Raw genomic sequence first — 24205 nt, 5'->3', positions numbered from 1 at the left:
AGTATTTCAGTCTTTGTTTTTCATGATCTTGACTTTTGAAGAATAAAGGCCAATTATTTGGTAGACTGTCCCTCAATTTGGGTTTGATTAATGTTTGTTATATTCATGTTACGCATTTTTGGGAGGAATCCTTAAGCATATTTTGTCATGCTCAGTGCATCTAATTGGGAAGTATACAGTATTTGACCTGTAACTGATAGTACTGTAAAAGGACATTCTGAGACAGTGAGGGAAAATTGAAAACATAGGATATTAAGAAGGTATTGTTAATTTTGTTAGATGTCATAATGGTTTTGTGTTTATATTTTTTAAAAATGGTATTGATCTGCTAATGATATATACATTGTAGAAGACAAGAGGCTTGATGCCCATTTTAGGGAGTTTGGAGTTACTCTAGGCAGAAAGCAGTAATGATAATATAGTCAGATCTGGACTTTTCTAAAATTGTTTCTGATTTATGCATTCTCCAGGTCTTTGACCATTTTTCCTTTCTTTTGTGGCTCCTTTTTTGGTCACTACATTTAAAGTTTACCCAGTGTAGTCAAATTTTGTGACTTGGGGGGAGGAAGTTGAAATTACTGGCGAAACTAACTTTATAATAATATAACAATTATAAATAATTTGAACACTTCATTTCTTTGTGATTTACATGTCCTCCTTATTAAAAAAATTTTTTTTTTAGTAATCTCTTCACCTAATGTGGGGCTCAAACTCATAACCCCGAGATCAAGAGTCACATGCTCTCCCATTTGAGCCAGCCAGGTGCCCCACATGTCTTCCTTATTACAGATAATCGAGTCTAATGAAATGAGATCATTTATAATGATTACATAGTAAAACTTAGAGCCAAAAATACAAAAAGTCCTCATTTTATTTTTTGCAAAGTACTTTTTAAAAATTTTATTTCACCAAGGACTAATCCTTTGCTGCTGTTCAAATTTAAACTATTTTTCTGAGTTTGTTTCAGAAGAGAAAAACATGAAAAGTTGCTTCTGTGGCATTTTCTTCTAGTTTTTCAAGCCCTCTTGTAGTAGCAACTGGTTCAAAATACTGCTTTGTTTCAAAGCATGCAGTTTAGATGTATCTTCACTGATGATGGTAATATTTCCATTTTGTTCCTGAGCTGTCAGGTCACTTTCACTGTCAGACAGTGTACACAGTAGAGTGTCATTTTCATAGGTTGGAAAATAATACCTGAAAAGAACCACAGATATACTGAACAACCAAACTATAAATTATCCAGTAAAGTTTCTAGGCAGTTGAACATACACTTTACTATAATTCTGCTAGGTTTCCTTGACAACAATTTCAACAGCATTTTGCAAAGGTGGTATGGGAGACAACTTCTGAATTACTTTTACTTTGACCTTTACTGGCTGATATCAGTCTTACCAGTATCCTTGCTAGCTGCCCATTCAGCCTGTGCTTGATAGTCCCACAAAAACTCACTATCTCAAAAGGCAGCTTACTCTAGTACTGGACAGCTCTAGTTGGTAGATACAGTGTCATGGATGAAGCTAAAAATGACATCCCCTTCATTTCTACTCAAAGGTCCCAGTTCTTCCCTACAGATTACCAAAACTCAAATATGGCTACTTTTTCATACATGAATCCTTTAAATATCTGATGAAAACATTGTTTCCCTTGAATGTGCGTGTGTTCTTCCCAACTTAATCACTACTGGTTCTTTCATTCTAGGTGATCAAAAATTAAAACATCTATAGAATTTTAAGTCTATTATTCAGGTTCCTTTTCTGGACACACTTAGGAGTTAGTTCTGGAGTATCTCTAAAGATTTCACTTTATTTAAGAATTACAGGAACAGGGTCTCAGGCAATCCAGGACCGACTTTGCCTCTCACAAATCTGGGATTTTATTTCTTTCTTTCTTTTTTTAAAAGGTTTTATTTATTTATTTTAGAGAGAAAGAGAGAGGGAGACAGAGAGAGCAAGTGAGTGTGAGCAGGCGGAGGAGCAGAGGGAGAATCTCAAGTAGATTTCGTGCTGAGTGTGGAACCTGATGTGGGGCTTGATCTCATGACCCTATATGATCATGACCTGAGCCGAAACCAAGAGTTGGGACACTTAACCGACTGAACCACCCAGGTGCCCTGAAATCTGGGATTTTCTAGAGGAAAATCTAGAGCTTTGGGGCTAGTGTTGGGGAAGAGTTGGGGTGGGGGGGCAGTGAGGAGGCTTATTTAACATTTCCTAAGAAGAGAGGAACCTCTAGGCAGCTAGAACTCTATAACCTCTCAGAAGTTCTCTCAGCTGAGGTTGTCCAGAGTACTATGAGAACCAGCCCAGATGGCTGAACTGGCAAAGGAGTCTGATACCACCTCCATAGTATGGATCAGTGGACCAATTGCTTAACATTTTTAAAGTGCTGAGATGAAAAATATATACCAAAAACCCTAATAGTTGTGTACTCTTTGACAGAGTAATTTTATTTCTAGGAGTTTATCTAAAAGAAAAATTGGGTAAGTGTGCAACAATGCAGGCATATGGATGGATACTCATTGTATTACTATTTAAAAGAGCAAAATGCAAGAAACAACCTCAATATCTAGCAAATTAGGGTATATCTATTGAATGGGATATTTGACAACCATTAAAAATGATGCAATCGGTATGTATTAGATATAGAAACATGCTTACAATATTCTGTTAACAAAATATAATGGAAAAATCTATACTTCTATATCTACATCTTTATCTTCATACCACAAAATCTGGTTGCACTTATAAAAGGGGGATTCCTTTAAAAATAAGGCTTTTGAAGATTTTTACTTTTTTCTATACACGTTTCTCTTTTATTTCGGTTTAGAGAAATGAATAAAAACAAGTAAGGGATATGGAGCTAAGAAGTATATGTTTGGTTGAGTAGTACTCACTCTGGTTGATCCCATGTCTTTCTTTCAGGAAGCAGTGATGTATGTTTAGCTTCTTCCATATGAGTCCTTAACTCTGCTTTGGATTTGAATTTCACATGGCAGCCATAACATCTACATTGGTGAATTTGCCTCCGAATGAAATTGACCAGTTTCACTTGTTGGTAGAAATTTAATCCTGAAAATGACAGTTTATACAATCATTAGACAACTGGTCAGACCCATTTTTGTACTGTTATAATTTTTTATTTTTTATTTTTTTATTTTTATTTTTTTTACTGTTATAATTTTTTAAAAGAACCATGTCTCCTTTTTCTCTTAATTTTTTTTTTAAAGATTTTATTTATTTATTTGACAAAGAGAGACAGAGAGAGCAGGAACACAAGCAGGGGGAGTGGGAGAGGGAGAAGCAGGCTTCCCCCTGAGCAGGGAGCCCGATGTGGGACTCAATCCCAGGACCCTGGGATCATGACCTGAGCTGAAGGCAGACGCTTAACGACTGAGCCACCCAGGCGCCCCATGTCTCCTTTTTTAAAAAAATATTTTATTTATTTTCTTTGAAAGAGGGAGAGAGAGTGAGTACGAGCAGGGGGAGGGGCACATGGACAAGCAGAGTCTGCACTGAGCATGAAGCCCGAGGTGGGGCTCGATGCCAGGACCCTGAGATCATGACCTGAGCCGAAGTCAAATGCTTAACCGATGTCAACTGAAGTCAAATGCTGAACCACCCAAGTGCCCAAGCCACTTCTCTTTATTAACCAGCCTGAAGAGGCAGTATAATTATAAAGAATAATAGATACCAAACAATAACAGCCGATACTTATATAGGGCTTATGTGCTAGGCACTGTTCTAATCAGTTTCCATGCATTAATATGTTCAATTCTTGCAAAACTCTACCACATAGGTAGTATTATCATATCCACATTATCTATTAGGAAACTGTCCAAGGTTGCATAGCTAGTGGTAGAGCCAACATTTGATATATATACATGTTTGTAAGAATAGCAAAGTAAAGCAACACATTCCAGAGTCTAGGAAAGTAGTAAGCTGAGGTGTGGGAAGTGAGCTTTCTGTCTTTGATCCATTAGCAAGTCAGTAATTTACATCTTCATGTCCCTAATCTTTCCATCATACTGATACTGAGAATGATGCAATTGGGTCCATCTGTGATAAATAATCTAGCTACACTGCCAAGCAGTACAGTAGGTATTTTATATACATTATCTACTCCCTTCACATTCTGTTGACCCGAGGCCTTATGTCACACAGCCATTAAGTGCTGGAGCTGGAATATGAACTCTAGTCTGACTTCAAAATCCATGGTCTTTCCATTAGCTCCCTCCACTTTATTTATAATAGATACTAACCATTAACTTGTATTTTATTTGAAGCATTCATATATGTAGGAAAGAAGAAAGACCATATGAAATAAAAAACCGTATTTGAATATTACAGTTCAAAATGGTTGTGAATCATTGCTTCAGGCAATCCCGTGAGACCATCTGTGGAGAGACACATTTTGGCTGTGCATTCTCTCATCACGACTACTGAACACAGGCATCACTTACAGGATGGTGTATAAAAACGCAGCATCATGGAAAACAACTTCTGAATCAAACTCACCAAGTTCTGACTTTATTTTAAGGAGATCAAACTCGTGAGCATCCTAAAAAAAGGAATGAATATCTGTGAGCATATAAATTGTTTAATCTTTTAGGCTGAAGTTATAAACAGACGGCTTATTCATAGGAGTTTGAACACTGTTGAAACTCAGTCTCAGTTCATCATGTTCTGCTTTTGAAGTATTCGAAATATAACTGCTTCCCCCCACCACATCCAACTACTTTTTAAAGCACAGTCCAAACAAGTCATGCCAATCAGTTAAAACATTTTAATTATTCACAGTTTGTATCTACAGTTTTCACAATTTACTATGTATGCATTCTGCAGTCTGACAAAAGTGTCCTCAGTCTCTAGTAAGATGTGGCCCTACTTACTATATTGTGTGCCTGGACTAGAATTATGGATATAGGTCCTTTGCTACACAAGCAGATAGGTAATTTTACAAATCTGCTTTTCATTTTATGCTGTTAAATACGCTGTTTAATGCAAATTTCTCTTCACTGACATCTTCCCATAAATTACATTTCTTTTGATTTTTACAATGCAGAATAGTTTCACTCGTGCAATCGTCCATCTGGGTAAATGTTTGAACTTAAAAGCTTACAGAGAATGAAGACCACCTAACTCCCTATGAAGGCATTCAGTGTAACATCAGAGGCACGATAATTAGGAATTCCATGTACTTTATGACTGAAAGTGACTGAGCAGAGGCTGAGGACACAGGTCAAGGATGTTGCAAAGGAAATTCCTACACAGGGTAGGGGTATTAAGACTCCTTTCAATTCAAAGATATTAAGATATTATGAATTAAAGTTAAACACTGGAAACTATACACATATACTATTAGCAACCTGTTCCAGAGAAAACGACTCTGCTTTCATAGGGGTAAATGCTCATGGCCTTCTAGTTTCCTTTTTTTAAAAAATTATTTATTTTTTATTTAATTTTTTTTAAAGATTTTATTTATTTATTTGACAGTGAGAGACACAGCGAGAAAGGGAACACAAGCAGGCGGAGTAGGAGAGAGAGATGCAGGCTTCCCGCCGAGCAGGGAGCTCAATGTGGGGCTCGATACCAGGACCCTGGGATCATGACCTGAGCCGAAGGCAGACGTGTAACGACTGAGCCACCCAGGCGCCCCTAGTTTCTTCTTTTTAACGGAACTAAGAACAGTGTTTCTGAATGTGAGTGGGGAGAAGGTGGGTGAAACAGGATAGTCTGCGTCACTGTTGGCAGAGATGGCTGGGGGAGGGTAGGGAGAGCACATCGGAATCATCCCATAATATTTTTTTTTATTATAATCACCCCTCTACCCCAAGCTGCGATACTGTCATGACTCATTAGATGTTCTCCTCCTCACCCCCACTGTCCAGCCGAGGATCAGAGATGTTGGAAGTGTGTCATCTCTCTGATATACCGGGGTGAAAAAAAGGTTTAGAACTACTAGCTTCAAGCTTCATTATAACATAAAAATGGCATCCAGAAGGGAATACATGAACTGGAAATACCCTCAAATTTCTTCCCTCCAAATCCAAACGGTAGGAGCTGCACAAGCACACCCCATACCCTCTCTGCCTCTACAACCCCCATGTCCCCCTGCCCCATTTCCCTCAAGGGCTTGGTGAAGGGAACTTTCCCCTTTCCGCTTTCCTTATTCACTAGCACAGGAAGCAGTGAAAAAAGACTCAGAACCTGTCCATGTCTTGAGTACTGTTAATCATGGTTACAGGCCCCACATTCTAAACTAGAATTATCTCATAAATATCTCAGAGGTAGGATGGCATCAGTGGTCTCTGAAATCCCACCCTAACAGTTTGCACAGATCCTTTGCCTTGTACTAAATTGCCCTGAGTTCTGGTTCTCCTTGATGGATCTGCCTGTCTCTTCTTTTTTTGCCTAAAGCACGTTCTTTTCAATAAAAGATTTATTTATTTATTTATGTGAGAGAGAGAGAGAGAGAGAGAGAGAGAGAGAGGGTGCGAGTGAGCACAGGAGGAGGGGCAGAGGGAGAGAATCTTTCAAGCAGACTCCATGCTGAGTGTGGAGCCCAACGTGGGGCTCGATCTCACAACCCTGAGTTCATGACATGAGCTGAAACCAAGAGTTGGATGCTTAACCAACTGAGCCACCCAAGTGCCCTGCTTACAGCACTTTTAGGAATAGGATAATGACAAATTAAATTTATAAGCTTATAAGATTGCAATCATGATCAGCTTCCCCCTGTCAGAACAAAACAAAACTCAAAAGAATTAAAATATCTCACCTCCATGTGGACACATAATTTCTCAATTGTTTCTGCTTGTTTTTCACAAAACAGACAGACAGCAGAGTCAGGGCGTTCTTCCCAATCAGACCAGTCACTGTGTTAAAAAGCAAACAGCAAATAAAGAGATTCTCCTCATTAAGAGGGTGTACTACGCAGTCACTTGGTATTACTTCCTCCTCCCTGGGAAACCCTGCCAATCTCTTTCAACTCTGACATCTTTGTAAAGATTGTCACATCATATTATGACTTTTTGATACAGCTTTTGAAATTCAAAGCAGCACCATGAAATTAATATAAATAGCGAACAGGTGTTGCTCTATTTTCTTCTATTTGCTTCTCTTCTGAGCAGCTATTTTACTACAGAATCAGTATAATGTCTTTCTGACACAACTAGGTTTCCTTTGCAAAGGAGGCGTATCAGTAGATGCTTTCTCATTAGCCATAACCACTAAGTACACATGCTGTGAGGTGCGATGTTGGGAGTGTGTCTCTGCATGACAAATTGGTGTGTTTTAAAAAGGCAAACCATATATCTTTCATTGAGAAACACTGATCATTTAAACGGGGCAAGTGTTAAATCTGGCAGTAAACAGAGAAGTCAATAACCATACAGGACCCAGGTTACACTGCCTACCCTCCACCCCCTGCATTTATTTTTAAGACACTGCCAACTTCTTGTCATTCCTAAGCCCAGAAAACTGAAATCCCAGGAAAGAAAAGGCCAAGCAGCTTTGAAGGAAAAGAGGATGAATAACAGGGAATCATTTTAGGTTGAAAAGAACACTTCCCAAGCTTGTAATTCTAAGGAGAGAAGCTGTGAATGTTTTAACTAGGTCAGTGGGATGAACATGGAACAAGGTTAACTTTAATTCCGTTACATTCTCTACTCCAATGATAAGCAGCATGGAGAGTTCAAAGGTTGTGTAACTTCAAGGTCTGGGCACCAATCAAGTGAGCAAAACACCAATGGAATGTATTTTTCTCTGCATTATATTTTGCTTGTGTGTTCAATTGACAGTTTTTAAAAAACTTTAAAAATTTCATTTTTATTAATTTATTTACATATTTATTTTTAAGGATCTTATTTATTTGAGAGAGAGAGAGTGACAGAGAACACAAGCAGGGGCGGAGGTGGGGGGAAGGGCCAAGGGAGAGGGAGAAGCAGACTCCCTGCCGAGCAGGGAGACACAGGGCTCCATCCTAGGACCCCAGGATCATGAGCCGAAGGCAGGTCCTTAACCGACTAAGCCACTCAGGCGCCCCTAAAGTTTTTTTTATTATTACTTATTTACTTTTAAAGATTTTATTTATTTATTTGAGAGAGAGAGAGAGGAGGAGGAGCAGAGGGAGAAGGACAAGCCGGCTCCACACTGAGCATAGCACCTGATGTGGGGCTCAGTCTCACGACCCTGAGATCAAGACCTGAGCCAAGACCAAGAGTCAGATGCTCAACCGACTGACCCACCCAGGCAGCCCTCAATTAACAATTTTAATGGCAAAACACTATTTGGCTGGAATAACAGTTGCTTTAGTGATTTTATGTCAAAGTTACTTTGAATTCAAGTTTTTGCACTATTACATGGACGGATGCATGACTCAAAGAGAAAATTTTCTTCATTTCTATTCTCTTCAGAATAATAATTTTAAACCAAACTAAAGAAATGTTTTCCTACTCTTAAAACACAGCAACTAATTAGCAGCTATAACAAGTCTTACTCTTCCTGATGGTCTAGCAACTCCCGATCATCTTCCAATTGAACTTCCTCCCACGATTTTCCAAGTTCCTTTTGTGGGAAGAACAGAGAGATTAGGGAAATGGAGGGAGCAGGGGGAAGAGGGGAAAGGAGAGAGAAAATACACACACACACACACAACCCATAAAAAACCCACTCAAAACCACATACTCACTGGTTTTAAATCAATTCAAGTAGCATTTATTAAAAGAGTTATTTCAGTGACAGGGAAGGATGTATCCTAAAATACTCTTAATATGTTTTTCTTCTTGGAGAAGCAGTGATATTCTTTTAATCAAATTCCTTTCTCTTAAATGTAAACCAGTTTATCAACCCTGGACGCACAGTAGAATCTCTTGGGGACCTTTTTAGAAACCTGAAACTATCTCTTGCTGGGGCCTGTGGAACACGCAGCTAGCTGGACTGTTTCTCCCCAAGGCCCCTACAGTCTATTTTTCAAACAGCAACCATAGTGATCTTTCTAAAGGACACTTCCCTGTCTGTATAAACCCTCCCAAGGCTTCTTCCTGCACTTAGAACAAAATCCAGAGGCCTTATCATGGCTTGGAAGATCTGCTCCGGCTCCTTCTCCATCCCTTATGTCCCACCACTTTTTCCCTGGCTCAGTTTGCTCCAGACAGATCAGTGTCTCCGCTGTCCCTTGAAAGCAGAAAGCTCACCTCCACCGGCTACTTCCGGACTTGCTGCAACGTCTGCCTGAGCACTGCTCTCTCACATAACTGTGTGGCTCAGGCATGGGGGGCATCTGCTTAAATGTTACCACCTCTTCTTCTGACTCCTCTGTCTAAAGCAACACCCCTGCTCCCAGTTACTTTTTATTCCCCTATGATGTTTTATTATTTTTTTTAAACATCAATCACTGCCTGAAATCACTTCTGTGTATCTATTTGTTTTCTCATTCGCTATTCATTTTTTCCACCAGAATGTCCATTTCCAGAGCCGGGCATACAGTAAGTACTAGAGAGTATTTTTAAATTGAATTGTAACTGAAAAAGTCTAAAGATTCAAGGCCAATTTGGATCCTACTTCAAAAGGTTTTCGTAAGGTGATTAAATAAATTAGTTCATGTGTAGGCACACCCCACAGATATTGCAGGTTTGGTTCCAGACTACCACTGTAAGGCAAGCCAAATGAATGTTTTGGTTTCCCAGTGCATATAAACGTTATTTTTACATTACACTGCACTCTATTATGTGTGCAAGCATTACGTCTAAAAAAACAATGTATATACCTTAAGTATTGCGAGAATTACCAAAATGTGACTCAGAGGCATGATGTGAGCAAATGCAGTTGAAAAAATGGCGCAGATAGACTTGCTCAACACAGCATTGCCACAATCCTTCAATTTGTAAAAATGTGCGAGGCACAATAAGCAAAGTGCAATAAAACAAGGTATCCCTGTATATAAAGTACACGGTAGCAGGCAATAGTTAAGTGCTCAAATATCGACTTCAATCCCTTTTATCTCTTACAGTTCATGGAGAAGTTGTACCTACTTAGGGCTATGTCTGGCAAATTTAGTCATAGTCTCAGCAAAACTTTATGGAGTAATGAGCAGGAATGATTTCTTTTGGCCTAACCATTTATCTTTTCTATTCTTGAGTCATTTGTTCCTCTTTCTTATCTTTTCTTCCTCCATCCAATTTTCCCACTGTGCCACGCAAAAGCAGACAGTGCACTAAAGAAGGATGTAGGAACAATAATGGACACCTTTCCAAGCAGCTAAACTATGGTTACAGTCAAGCCCAACCTGACCTGCTATAAATATAGACATTCTTGTTTGATATTCCTCTTTTGGAAAAAAATAACTAAAATTTATTCTCAATTTTGAACTTTTTTCTTTTCTCAAAAAAGGTATTCATTTAAGCAAAAACAAAGAACTACAAGGTCCATTATGATTTAGGGAAAAAAGAAAATCTATCATTCATCAACTTAATGAGAGGTTTTGAAGCTGTCATTATCTATCAGCTAAATGATGCATAAACTCAGACACACAGAGATTTACCATAATGTCATTAGAGATAGTTAATTTGAACTCTATAATGTACTTCCAAGAGTTATCATGAAACGTCTGAACCTCATTATGGGCATGAGGAATGGCTTCAACACTGCCAACAGGATCCTTGTTAGTTGGAATTTTTGGTGATGAATTACTACATCTTTCATGGATTACTCGATCTCTCTGGACCTGTACTTTAAGGTCATCGCTGCACGACATTATTCAAAGAAGGGCCATCTGTGTTATTACCATTTTCAATGATATGGACAAATGTTGCTTATCAATAAATGTTTTGGCCAAAGAGACACAGAATAGCTTTCAGTGTCAAACTTCCACACCCAAAGCATTATTTTGCAACTTTCAGTACGCTATTTTGCAAGTATTCAGTATAACGTGTAGGGATTTTCCTAGGCAACAGCACTAACCATTTACCACTTGAGAGGAAAATGGAACTTGGTGTTCGTTAGTGTATTAAGAAACAAGTGGTTTGCATGTGACACTGGCCCAGACTTTCCTAGAATGCTCTGCCTTGTATAGTCAAATATATATGATTTATTATAGGAATAAGAACCCCCCCCAAGAAAAAAAAGACAGAACTCTCTAATTAAGATGCTGTGCCTGGTAATGAATCATGTTAGAAAAGCAAAGATTTCAAGAAAAACAAAGTTTGGAAGGCATGTCAGTAAAGATGTTCAGCACACCCCCTCAACCCCCTACATCAGATGGTTTTTAATCAATGAGAGGGTGGACAAGAAAAACATAAAAAATAAAGCCCCTTCACCTAGCGTCCCCACTGCTCCAACACAGACACTTCTATAGGTACTTACACAAAAAACCCATTATAAACAGAGAAAGAGAAATGTTTTATTTTTTTTCCATGTTTTAATTTAAATTCTAGTTGAGAAGTGTTTTAAATGGGGGCGCCTGGGTGGCTCAGTTGTTAAGCGTCTGCCTTAGGCTCAGGTCATGATCTCAGGGTCCCTGGGATCGAGCCCTGCATCGGGCTCCCTGCTCGGCGGGGACCCTGCTTCTTTCTCTCCCTCTGCTCCTCCCCTTGCCACACCCTCCCCTATCCGTACTCTCTCAAATTGATAAAATCTTTAAAAAAAAAAAAAGTATTCTAAATGTAAATAATTTCATTAGAAAGAACTATACTAAAACTATGAAAAACAGGTTAAGAGCCGGCTTTTGTTACAAATGGCTTTGTATATCTTTAAGAATTAAAAAAAAATAAAAAATGATAAAACCACTGCAAAAATAATTTCCTTTAGGAAAACTCAGGGCTGGAAACATGAATGCCTTAGACTAGGTAGCTGAAGGCTCAGTGATGATGGCAGGGGCATCTGAATGTGCAACTGCCTGGGATTGTCCCCTTGACCATTCTAGTCCGCTATTCACTGAACACTTTTGTTGTGAGAAAACAGAGAACGTGCAGTAGGTAATCTAGACTATGCATAGTGACTTTTTATGTATTTGCAAGTCTGTTATTATTCAAAAACTGATATGAATTATTAAGTACGGAAATTATCTCATCTAAGGAAGAAAAAGGAACGTGTCAATTTGCTGAGCTCAGAAGAGAGTCAAGAACACCCTGTGTCTTAGCCCTCCCACCCTTGATGATGATTAGAGTGCATCTTGCCAGGGATACCCTGGGCGCCGCCATCACTTGCTGCCTGGAGCTTCTGCTCTGACGGAGTTGAGGAACCCCATGGGCACATAGCTGCTACAGGAGAGGGCCACGCATTAACTTGTACACCCCACCCCCAAGCGCTGAAATTATGTGCTTACATGTCTGTCTCTCATACGACCTCTAAACTCTGAGTAGTGACTTATATCAGCCACCTTGTCTGTAATATTTTTCTTCCTGCTCCACGAGTGTCTGGTACTGGAAGGCACTCCAATGTGTGTAGAATGTATGCAGCCAATGGAAGTGCTTCTTCCAGGGAAGAGGATGTGAGACATGGACGTGCAGACCCTGACGACTAATACAACAGTTCTCTCTTTGGCCCCACATTCATCACTCATGTCAGCCTTGTTCCTCAGAGGAATACACAGTGAGTGTCTGTCAGCATTTTTTTTTCTCCTTTTTAAAACTAAAGCAATGTCATTATTCATTGCTTAAGTAAACTTTTAGAAGAATTTATTCTTCATGTTAAATATTTCTGTGAAATATTAAGTATTTTCATTCATGGTGTCTGAAAGGAAATTAAAATGATGCTGAGCAATCTCTGACCCTCATTTTTCTCTAACCATACAGTATTAGTATTTGGAACAGTCTTTTATATACCCCTTCTATATATTATACCTTTTATCCCTACAACAATACTCAGGATGGTATTAAGGTTGATACTTCCGGTAAGCACTTCTCTACGTTAGGACAGTTCTCCATCTTTAGAGACTTTATTAGCTAATTCAATTCTTTTCTAAGGTAATTTTGTATAATTTCCAAAATGCTAAGGCTAATCATAACACATTTTAGGTTCTGTTTTTAAAAATCATTCTTCTTGTTGTGGGCTATTTACCTCAGTGGGAAAGCATACAGGGTTAAGAAGGCTAAGGCTGTAGGTCAGAGCCCTTAACGAGCTTATTAAAAAGTCAGCTTTACTTTGACCTTGACTCACTTTCTAGTTTAGTACAAAAGAGAACAGGCAAGAAGGTGGTGAATAGATCATTACGAATTCATCATTACTTGACCAAAAACCCAACCAAAAAGGTAAGAGGTAGGTACCTTATTTCAACTGAGGAAAAAGTGAAGGAAGCTGATACACAGAGTGGTTAGGTATCCTGTTCTGACTGTGTGACTCTGGGAAAAGATCTGTGCCTACTCTCCAAACCTATAAAATGGGGATAATAAAATCTGTGACATATGGATATGGTTAAGAGTAAATGACTTAATAATATCCAAGAGAGTGCTTGGCATATAGCAAGTGGTGAAATGCTGCTAGTTAAAAGAAAAAATTACTTCTATCAATAATCTCCTAAAATGATTTAATTTTCATTTTATATACTATTAAAGTCTTTATGTTTTCTTGAAACACTGCTCCTAAGCTATGATTCATGCCACATCATATCTGGGCACTCAGTGGGCAATATAACCTAGCATGCCCATCTAGAGACAGCTGGTCCTTGTAGATAATTTCAGTTTTGAAAGACATACTACTTGATGCCCAGACAATAAAGCATCATACTTTTCTAAAGCGCAAGCAGAATCTGAGTGAACAGTCCCTTTGAAGTCTCCTCTAGAAGGTAAATACCTCCAGCTATATATATAATGTTCTGCTAGTCCCAAGCTCTTGAATATTATTTTAAAAGATCCCCAGAAGGAAGTGCTATTAAATTGCTTCCACAGCTTTCTGCACTAGCTGATATTTCTTAGAGCTAACACTGAAGTCCACTCCCCATTGGATTGGGCTGGGCCCTGAAGCAGCATTTGTTCTAGGAATTAATGACAGTGATTTCAAGAGAAGATTGAGGACTCAAAGGGTGCCTTTGCCTTTAGCTAGTTGTAAAACATTTGTAGCAGATCATGGCAACTTCTCAGAGTCAATCTTCAAACACATGTCAAACTTGCTTCTCAAGGGGAATTTTATTTTAACTCTACAAGGATTAGTTAGAACAGGCAAAAATTCCACCCCAGCAAGAGATTTCCAACATTATTTCAGGATATGTTTATTTCTGTCCAATTGATAAAATGGTTGATTATAATCAATTATGCCCTCTGTGGCCATGAGTTTGGATTCTAATTCATTCCTATTGAGAGGAAAAAATAATTTCCATTTGCTTAAGAAAAGTGTCCGAAACAACTCCCTTTCTCCTAATTCAAGTGGAGAGTTACATAACCCTTTTCTTTACACGAGTGGATTATTTCCTTTGTTATATACACCCCTAAATTCAGCAGAGTAGGGCAGGGCCAGTAGAACTCCCAGTCATTGTGTCAGTCAAAATCCCCTCTTCCATTTCTAAATGCCCCCCTAGTGACACTTGCCTCCAACTGAATACCTTCTCTTAACCAAAAAGCTCAGGAAATGGTATTGAGGTTTCTAGGCAAGGAAAACTTTCAATGTATTTAAAATCCTTGACATGATAACACCATTATTATATTTTATTAGTCATACAAACCAAAGTCCTCTTGCGTAGCGAAATGATTGGTTTCTCTAAAATTTCCATCAAAGATAAGCTGGCCAAGGAGGATGGTAAATTTTTTTTGTGGGAAAAGGATTTTTTTAATGGGGAGAGAGGGAAGAGAGAGAGATTTTTTTTTTTTTTTTTGAGGGGGGTGTTTGGGAAGACAGAGGGAGAGAGAGAATCTTAATGAGGCTCCATGCCCAGTGCATGAGCCCGACTTAGGGGCTCAATCTCACAACCCTGAGATCATGACCCAAGCGGAAATCAAGAGTTGAACGCCCAACCCACTGAGCCACGCAGGCGCCCTATGAAGAGATTGTTTTTAAAAAGTTATCTAGCATAAGACACCTAGTACATCTAGATGTCAAAAGATGGTTTTTGAATAGAATATAGAAGTCTCTGGACTCAAGGTAATAGATAATATAACAAATGAGCAAGAGTATGTAGATACTCAAATGCTTTATGTTTATTATTACTTTTTTTTTTTTTGGTCCAGATCACTGCGAATTCTAGAGACATGACATTTTTCTGTGTAAACATCTGGCAAATCATAGACAAACCAAATCAAGTTATGCTTGGTAAGCTAACCATTATGAAGCTAATCACTGCTTGGAAGTGTCCCTCGATTACATTTTGACCTTTATACTAATTGCTTGTTTAAATATTAGACAGCCCTTAGAAAGATTTTTGTTTGTGGAAATGCAATCAAATTTTAAATTATGAAGAGAAAGCCTTACCAAATAATTGATGACATAAAATTGGTCATATTCTCTGTTCTTAGGATTAATCCTCCGATGCTGTTTTTTCCTCATATGGTCTTTCAGTGTATTTTTGTCCCTGAAGGTCTTCTCACAATACAAGCACTGCAAGCTAAAAAAAATACACAAACACTGACAGATTACACAAGTCTCCTGGATAGCTGCTGCAAAAGTCCTTTATTTTTAAGTCTTACAATTATTCATTTTAGTTTACAGAATCTTTAAGTAGGATACGACATCCTTGTCAGAACCTCTCTCACTTCATTCATTCAGCTTTGTGGGATGCATGCTTGGTTTATTTTGTAGTTGGCTACATTGGCCAACTGGGCTATGTAGTCAAACTGTGACAAAGACAGCTAATACCCAAAAATTATTGTGGTGTTTTCTAATCAAATTATCTCTTCTAAAAATGAAAACGTAGTTATGTTCTTCAAATAATTACAATGATAACTAGCAATGGCTGCCTCCATTGAGTACAACAAATTAGTCCATGGTTTGGCATATTCTGTGAGCTGATTTGCAGGGTTTAATGCCTAGTTCCAGTACATACTAGCTGTGAGACTTGGTCAAGTTACTTGCCTTCTCTACTGACATTCATTTTCTAATGAAAATGAACAGATTGCTAACAAAATGTCTTCCTTAACCTAAGTCTGACAGTGGATACTGCCTGTAACTTCTCCTTACCAGTCATTAGAGTTCCACTTTTTGGAGTCACACAGATTATATCTAAGCTCCCTTTTACATGAAAACTCTCAAATGAGTGAAATCAGTTGTTTCAATATTGAATTCTTTTGTCATCACTCCTAAACACCCTTTGAACCATTTCTTGTGCCACAGAAATAATTATATTCTTTTATAGCAAATAATTATGGCATTAAAAAATTGTGCTAATCTTGGGGCGCCTGGGTGGCTCAGTTGTTAAGCATCTGCCTTTGGCTCAAGTCATGGTCCCAGGATCCTGGGATCGAGCTCCGCATCGGGCTCCCTGCTCTGCGGGAAGCCTGCTTTTGTTCCCTCTCTTGCTATCTCTCTGTCAAATAAATAAATAAAAAATCTTAAAAAAAATTATGCTAATCTTGCTAGAAAGCACATCTGTTATGATTTTATAAATGAAGGATCATTTAGTAAGAGTGAAAGGACATTAATGCAGTGTTGATACCAGAATTTGAACTCAGAACTTTTAATATTTCTTTCTTAATGTTATTGTTCTGAATATTGTGGGCTGAGATTTCATTTGGAAAAAAAAAAAGTACAGGGGCACCTGGGTGGCTTAGATGGTTGGGTGTCTGACTCTTGATTTTGGCTCAGGTCATGATCTTGGGGTTGTGGGATCGAGCCCTATGTTGGGCTCCGCACTTACTGTGGAGTCTGCTTGATATTCTCTCTCCCCCTCTCCCTGTTCCTCCCCCCACTCAAGCTCTCTTTCTCTCTCTAAAAATAAATACATAAAATCTTTAAAAACAAAGAAAAAAAACAAAAAAACCTAGGTTTTGAGAGGAAAAAATACTGGGCCCTCTCCTAGAGAAAAATGTGGATAGATTTTTTGAAAGCCATTTTAGTGACCTAGAGAATTTCCTTCCTTATTTTACAAGCTAAGCTCTAGATACCCACTAGATACAGTCACCAGAATATGATCTTAGGAAAAGTGGAGTGTCATGATATATAAATGTGAATAAATACTAAAAGGTAAAAGAAGGCACAGAGTATGTTATGTCTCACATAAAGCTGAATAACATACAACATTTTGACAATATATTTACTAAATATGTGCAAAATTATACTGAAAAATGAATTACCATTACAAAATTAAGAAATGGGGAGATATGAATGAGGAAGGGCACATATGAAAATTCAAGGGAATTAATAATGTTCTATTTCTTTATTAAAAAAAAAGATTTATTTATTTTAAAGAGATAGAGAATCTCAAGTAGACTTGACCCTGAGATCATGACCTCAGCCGAAATCCAGAGCTGGATGCTTAACTGACTAAGCCACCTACGCATCCCTGTTCTATTTCTTAGGCCAGATGTAGAGTATACTCTTCAAACCCTATATAGCATATGTTACATGGTATGTACACTGTTTGGTATATATGATATTCTTTTAAAAAAGCAGTAAAAGGCAATATGATCTAGACAAAAAGAAGACTGTCATGCAAAATGTGAACTCCTCCAACATGAGAAATTAGAAAATTCCATTTTATTAATTACTTCTATTAGATTAATCTTAAAACATTCACAACAGACAATAAAAAAAATTCCCAAGAGTCCAAAATTAAAATAGCTTCAGGTTGTGTTTCATGAAAAAATACTTACTTGTCCAGTTTCTTCTGTAATGTGCATAGAAATTCATTGCAGTTTACAATGTTGTCTGGCAATCCAATGTTGAAAGCATGTTCTCTGGCCATGTGGTTCAAAAGAACAGATCTAGAAAGAAATTTGAATAATTTATATTATATCCAAATTATCTAGTAACAAATCAGGTCAGGAATAGCACATTTATAATGATTACACTAATCAGAAGTACATGCAAAGGTTAAACACTAAAACACACATTTGGGCTCTGAAAGAGTGGTATGTTATATAGTATTTAAGTACACATATAATCACAATAGTTCTTTAAAGTGAGTTAAGTTTGTTCCATTATCTGCCAGTGGACAGGAATATACTCTATAGATGAATTGGGTTTCTGTCCTTTAAACTATTAAACTGTGCTTTGCTTACTTTTCCAATTCATTGTGGGGAGGAGGAAGAGACAACTGCCAAAGGGAAATATGTCCTTCTATATATGTCCTGGGATCACAGACATTTTAGTCAGCTCATGATCAGACACCGACCTGGAACCCACAATTAACAAATCTAAGTATACGTAAGGGTTACCATAAACTGAATACACCATGACCAGTCTGTTGATTAGTTCATGCTGAAAAGGAAAATTTTCATTTATCTAAGTTTTACATAGCAAAAATGCCTATGTGTAAAATATATTATTCTACTGGGTCTTTATCACAACTTTATTTTTTTTTTAAGTTTATTTATCTATTTAAGTAATCTCTACACCTAACATGGGGCTTGAACTCAGGACCCTGAGATCAAGAGTTGCATGATCCTCGGACTGAGCCAGCCAGGCACCCTCTTTATCACAACTTTAGTTCATACAATGAAGGTGACAGTTTTGGGGAATTCATTAGTACACAAACCACTGATAGACTATACACAGTGACACATTATACAATTTATCTAGCTTATTTAGGACACTAAGCTGGCCTCCAAATCACTGTTTTTTAGGGTTATTATTTTTTTCCTTTAGAAAATAAAATAAAGCAACCATCCCTATGAAAATGTTGATTTTTTTTTAACTATGTAGGAATCCCATTCATTAATCTCATAGTTAAAACGCTCTTTTGGCTAACCACTTAACTATTACTGATAACTTTGAATAAAACTAGTGTTTCATAGAGTATTTCAGTGCCTTTTGGCACAGATTTTTCTCTATGCCAACTGCCCTACAGAAGAATCAAATCTTCATTAGCGGTGTTTTGAATATCAGTGCTGCAACCAAACCATTTTCTAAATTCAAATTAGTACTTTATCTGTAGCTACCCTCTCCTCAATGTTTTTCAGGTAATAATGTCAGTTACTGTGCCAGGCTCTTTTGTTTTTTAATACTGTAGACCGCCTTCTTTGAAATGGGTAGAAAATGATAGTCTGACTGTCCACTCTTTTTTTTTTTTTTTAAAGATTTTATTTATTTGACAGAGAGAGACACAGCAGGAGAGGGAACACAAGCAGGGGGAGTGGGAGAGGGAGAAGCAGGCTTCCCGCGGGGAGCCGGATTCGGGGCTCGATCCCAGGACCCTGGGACCATGACCTGAGCTGAAGGCAGACGCCCAATGACTGAGCCACCCAGGCGCCCCTCTGACTGTCCACTCTCATGTTGCCACTGAACTATTCCCAGTTACTAGAGGTTACAACTTCATGACTTGTATTTAAGTCATGTTCATTTGTAAATATCAAATGCTGTATAATGAGAAATCTGTCTGGTCTTTGTCCTTGATTCCTGGCACAGAGCTTCTAAAATCCTTGGAATTTCTCCATGATAGGATTATCTTTGTTATGCTGACAAGGCGACTAGCCCTTAGCTAGTTTCAGAATGGGGGTTAGTCAAGGAAAAGACTAACCACAGGATTAGGAAGGTAGAGATTTTGAGCTAGCCTGACCTCCAGAAAGGGGAGGGATCTGGAGATTAAGTTCAATGATTGAATCAATCATGCTAATGTGATGAAGCCTTATTAAAAATTCTGGAAATCAAAGCTGAGTGAAGATTCCAGGCTGGTGAATACCTTGATGTGCTGGGTGGGTGATATGTCCTGATTCTTTGGGGGAAAGGGCACAGAAGCTCTGAGTTCAGGAACCTCCTAAAACTTGCCCTATGCATCTCTTCATTTGGCTGCTGCTGATCTCTTCACTTGGCTGTTCCTTTATAACAAAACTGCAGTCCTAAGCATACCACTTTCCGGAGTTTTGTGAGTCATTCTGTAAATTACTGAAGGATACAAATTACTGGTGAGAATCCTCGAATTTTTAGTCAGGTGGTCAACTGACCTTGTGGCTGATATCTAAAATGGAAGCAGTCTTGTTGGGGATGATGCCCTTTAACCTGCAGAGCCTGATGCTAACTCTGGGCGACTAGTTTTAGAACCGAATTATAGTATGCCACTTGGTTTTGGACCCAGTTGGGAGTGGTAAAGAATTATCAATACCCCAGTTTTTTTTTTTTAATCTTTGTTAACTTTATTTTTAAAAGATTTTTATTTTTTATATATAAAAATAAATAAAAGATTTTTATTTTTATTTGTCAGAGACAGAGAGAGAGAGAGAGAGAGAGAGGTAGGCAGAGGTAGAAGCAGGCTCCCAGCTGAGCAGGGAGCCTGATGTGGGACTTGATCCCAGGACCCTGAGATCATGACCTGAACCGAAGGCAGATGCTTAGCCGACTGAGCCACCCAGGCATCCCTAATCTTTATTAGTTTTAATATTCAAATGTGAAACATCAAAAACTGCTAAAGGTTGAGTTAACAATATAGAAAGGTGTGTCTGTAGTAGTTTGTTGTACATGGTCTTGCCTGTCAGCCAATTGAAAAAGTCCTATGACATTAAACACAAATTTATTTTTGGCATTTAAGAAAAAAGAGAGGCAAACCAAGAAACCAACTCTGAACTACATAGAACACATTGATGGTTGCTGGAGAGGAGGTGGGGGGATGGGTTAAATAGGTGACTGGGATTAAAGAGGGCACTTGTAGTGATGAGCCCCAGGTATTGGGGTTAGTGTTGTATGTAAGTGATGAATCACTAAGTTCTACACCTGAAACTAATATTACACTGTAAGTTCACAACTGGAAGTTAAATAAAAACTTGGAAAAAAATAAAAGAAAAAAAGAAAAAATTATTCCCCTCTTCTGCTTAGAGCAACTACAGTCCATCTTTGATGTTAGGCATATTAAAAAAATTATTGCTGATATATGAAAGGGTCCTGAGCTAATCCACAGAACTTAATTTATATAACCATTATGAATGTTTTGATGTTTTCAGATGAAAAACAATAATATTCAAAGACGTGCATAAAGGCAAACCTGTTCCCGAGAAATTCCTCATTGCAAAACATACAAATACCATGAAAATTGTTATCATTTCTTTCTTGCTGCTGTTGTTCCAGAATTTCTTTCTGTAAAGTAGAAACAGATATTTGAGATTATTTTTTTTAAAGATTTTATTTATTTATTTGACAGAGACAAAGAGGGAGAGAGAAAGTGCACAAGCAGGGGGAATGGAAGGCAGAGGGAGAGAGAGAAGCAGGCTCTCTGCTGAGCAGGGAGCCTGACAGGGGGCTCAAACCCAGGACCCTGGGATCGTGACCTGAGCTGAAGGCAGACGCTTAACCGACTGAGCCACCCAAGCACCCCTGATATTATCTCTAATAAATCCACAGTTAGCTAATGAAATATGTTATAGTCTGAATGGAGGAATCTGGGAAGAAGCACAAAGGGAATATATGAATACTGACACTATTTCAAATTTCTCCATTTCTGTCCTTGTATCAAAACTGCAAGTCTATACTGTTTTTTAAAAAAGTATTTTATTTATTTGAAAGAGAGAGACACAGCAAGAGGGGGAACACAAGTAGGGGGAATAGGAGAGGGAGAAACAGACTTCCCGAGGAGCAGGGAGCCCGATGCGGGGCTCGATCCCAGGACCCTGGGATCATGACCTGAGCCGAAGGCAGACGCTTAACGACACAACCATCCAGGTGCCCCAAGTCTATACTGCAAATGCTGATAGAACACTCCATTTGGATAGCTATGCAGGAAACTCAAATGGGTCTCATCATCCTTCCCTACTCCTGTTTTAATTACTCAACTCCCATTCTCTCCCTCTTTTCCAAACAAAAATGTGGTGGGCTTTATGATTTGCTCCTTTTGGTACTTCTCAGTTTAGTCTGCAGTCAAGTTCTGACAAATTTTTCACTTGAACTATCTTTTATATTACTTTTCTCCACCATTCCCAATGCCATCACCCTGAGTCCAGTTTTTAATCAGTCATGGGATTACTATAAATAAGTCTCCTAGAGGGTCTCCAGGATCTCAGTCCTTTTTTCATCATATCCATCCTTCTTTTTGCTCTGAGGCAAACTTCCTTAAACATTGTTTTCCTCCTACACTATTATCTTGTTATTCTTCACCTCAAATAATTTTTTAAAAAGATTTTATTTATTCATGAGAGACAGAGAGAGAGAGGGAGGCAGAGGTAGAAGGAGCCTCCCCATGGAGCAGGGAGCCCGACAAGGAACTCGATCCCAGGACCCCGGGATCATGACCTGAGCTGAAGGCAGAAGCTTAACTCACTGAGCCACCCAGGCGCCCCCAACTCAAGTAATTTTAAATACGCTTTGGTAACATTTGCTCCAATCAAATGTGGTTCTACACACCCTGGTGATTCTACACACCATCATTCCTTGAGGTCATTTTATTTCTCTTTGCTTTCTGCCTGTTAACAAATCTTAATCTGTAACTTAAGACCATTTCTATCAAAATTTCCATTTCTAGACTACTGTATAAGAGTTATGAGCTCTGGCTCTGAAACACTGAGTAGACTTGGATTTGAACTCTGGCCCTCAGTGGTACTCAATATTTTATCTAACTTTTTCAATCATCAGTTTTCTCATTTTTAAGACGAAAATGGAAACATTATCTCACAGAATTGTTTATAGGATTACATCAGATAATTTATGTAAAGAGTTCAAATTGTGCATGGGTCATTAAATATTGGATATTATTGTTATCCTGCCAATGTCAATTTCCACTGTTTATTACCATCATCTCTTTGTTAACTGTTTGCCTGCCTTGTCTTCTGAAGGGATATGAAAACTCTTTGGAGTTAAAATTAAGTCTTTATGCTGTTCTTAGAATGGCATACTACTCTCCAGCTTCTCTTACAACATGGAGCTCAAAATAGGAACTTTAAAAAGTTTATTGCTGGGGCGCCTGGGTGGCTCAGTCGGTTAAGCGGCTGCCTTCAGCTCAGGTCATGATCCCAGGGTCCTGGGATCGAGCCCCGCATCGGGCTTTCTGTTCAGTGGGGAGCCTGCTTCTCCCTCTCCCTCTGCCTGCTGCTTCCCCTGCTTGTGCTCTTTCTCTCTCGGTCAAATAAATAAAATCTTAAAAAAAAAATTAAAATAAGAAGTTTATTGATGATTCTGTGAATACTTATAGAATAGCATAAAAAAATGAGCTAAAATCTAGAAGCTTAATAAATTCCTTGTGGCATTTCTGGAAATGTATCACCAAACATCTAGAAATACTAATCCACTTGAAGAAAAAAAATTAAGAAGTTACCGTGATAAAAATCAATTCAAGGAACTGGTTTCAGCCACGATGGAATAATGGATATCACACTTACCCTCCCCCTGTAAACTACTATAAAATACCTTGCTTCATCTATTTTATCTGTTTTCAGACATTGGATAATAGTGCAGGGTTGTGATCCATGAAAGAATAAAATAATACACTGCCAGTTTTCTGCTGGGTGGTATTTTCCAAATTACAACATAGGGAAGTGAAAACCAAATGAGGTGTAGCTATCTCACTGGTTGGAGGAAAGAAAAAAAAAAGACTGGAGTTCAGGATACTAAAGCGAGTGCACTTTGTAGGACAAGGTACTAGAGAGAAGAGAGCTGAAGAGAGGGAGCTCAAGAAACCTGTACTGGGATTCTTTTGATCTTTGTCCAAATACTGAGCTGTACATGTACAAAGAAGGAAGCATGAGTTCTGATGGAGGAATTTCCAGGGGCTGTGAAGCTTAATGGAGATCCCAGAGTATTATAGCACTGGAATATGTTGGAGTTCTGACATGCAGAAAGAAAAGATCTTGCTCAACACTTCAGGCATACAGCAAATACAAAAGAAACTCTTTAAATTTACATGCTGGTAGCAAGTGGATAGATAAAAGAGAAATAAAGGAGCTAAGGTAGATGTACCAGACCATTTTAATTACTACTTTTTGAGTTTAAGTGAACCTTATATCAAAACTGAAATGGATAGGAGAGTCAAATAAAAGAAGTATTGTTAAAGGAAACTGAACTTTTATAAACATGCCTGGTTTGACTAAAAAAAAAAAAAGAAAAGAAAAGAAAACACATTTCAGAGCTCTATATCAATAACTTTGTTAGCAGCAAAAACAAAAACCCAGCAAATAAACCCTATCACTACTGGTGCAGTAAGGCCAAGGCCG

The 24205-nt window shown here is 38.3% G+C and overlaps 1 protein-coding gene across 5 annotated transcripts in view; it reads right to left on the bottom strand.

Moving 5' to 3' along the window:
- Positions 1 to 853: 853 nt before the first annotated feature.
- ZNF277 (zinc finger protein 277) overlaps positions 854 to 24205 on the bottom strand; it is a 105466-nt gene continuing 82114 nt past the window's right edge. For all 5 annotated transcript variants that reach the window (XM_025873183.2, XM_025873184.2, XM_025873182.2 and 2 more), the window contains 8 exons: positions 21052 to 21143; positions 17732 to 17842; positions 15396 to 15528; positions 8497 to 8564; positions 6778 to 6874; positions 4515 to 4557; positions 2894 to 3068; positions 854 to 1194 (listed from right to left, as the gene is read on the bottom strand). In XM_025873183.2, the coding sequence (XP_025728968.1) occupies positions 1008 to 1194; positions 2894 to 3068; positions 4515 to 4557; positions 6778 to 6874; positions 8497 to 8564; positions 15396 to 15528; positions 17732 to 17842; positions 21052 to 21143 (906 nt within the window). In that variant the 3' untranslated portion in view covers positions 854 to 1007. The remainder of the gene's footprint in view (positions 1195 to 2893; positions 3069 to 4514; positions 4558 to 6777; positions 6875 to 8496; positions 8565 to 15395; positions 15529 to 17731; positions 17843 to 21051; positions 21144 to 24205) is intronic.

This window comes from Callorhinus ursinus, unplaced genomic scaffold (genome assembly GCF_003265705.2).
Source record: "Callorhinus ursinus isolate GAN/ISIS: 27379988/994484 unplaced genomic scaffold, GSC_fseal_2.0 scaffold12, whole genome shotgun sequence".
NCBI lineage: Eukaryota > Metazoa > Chordata > Mammalia > Carnivora > Otariidae > Callorhinus > Callorhinus ursinus.
The sequence above is the reverse complement of the archived record's forward strand: the minus strand, read 5'-3'. Positions and strand labels throughout refer to the sequence as shown.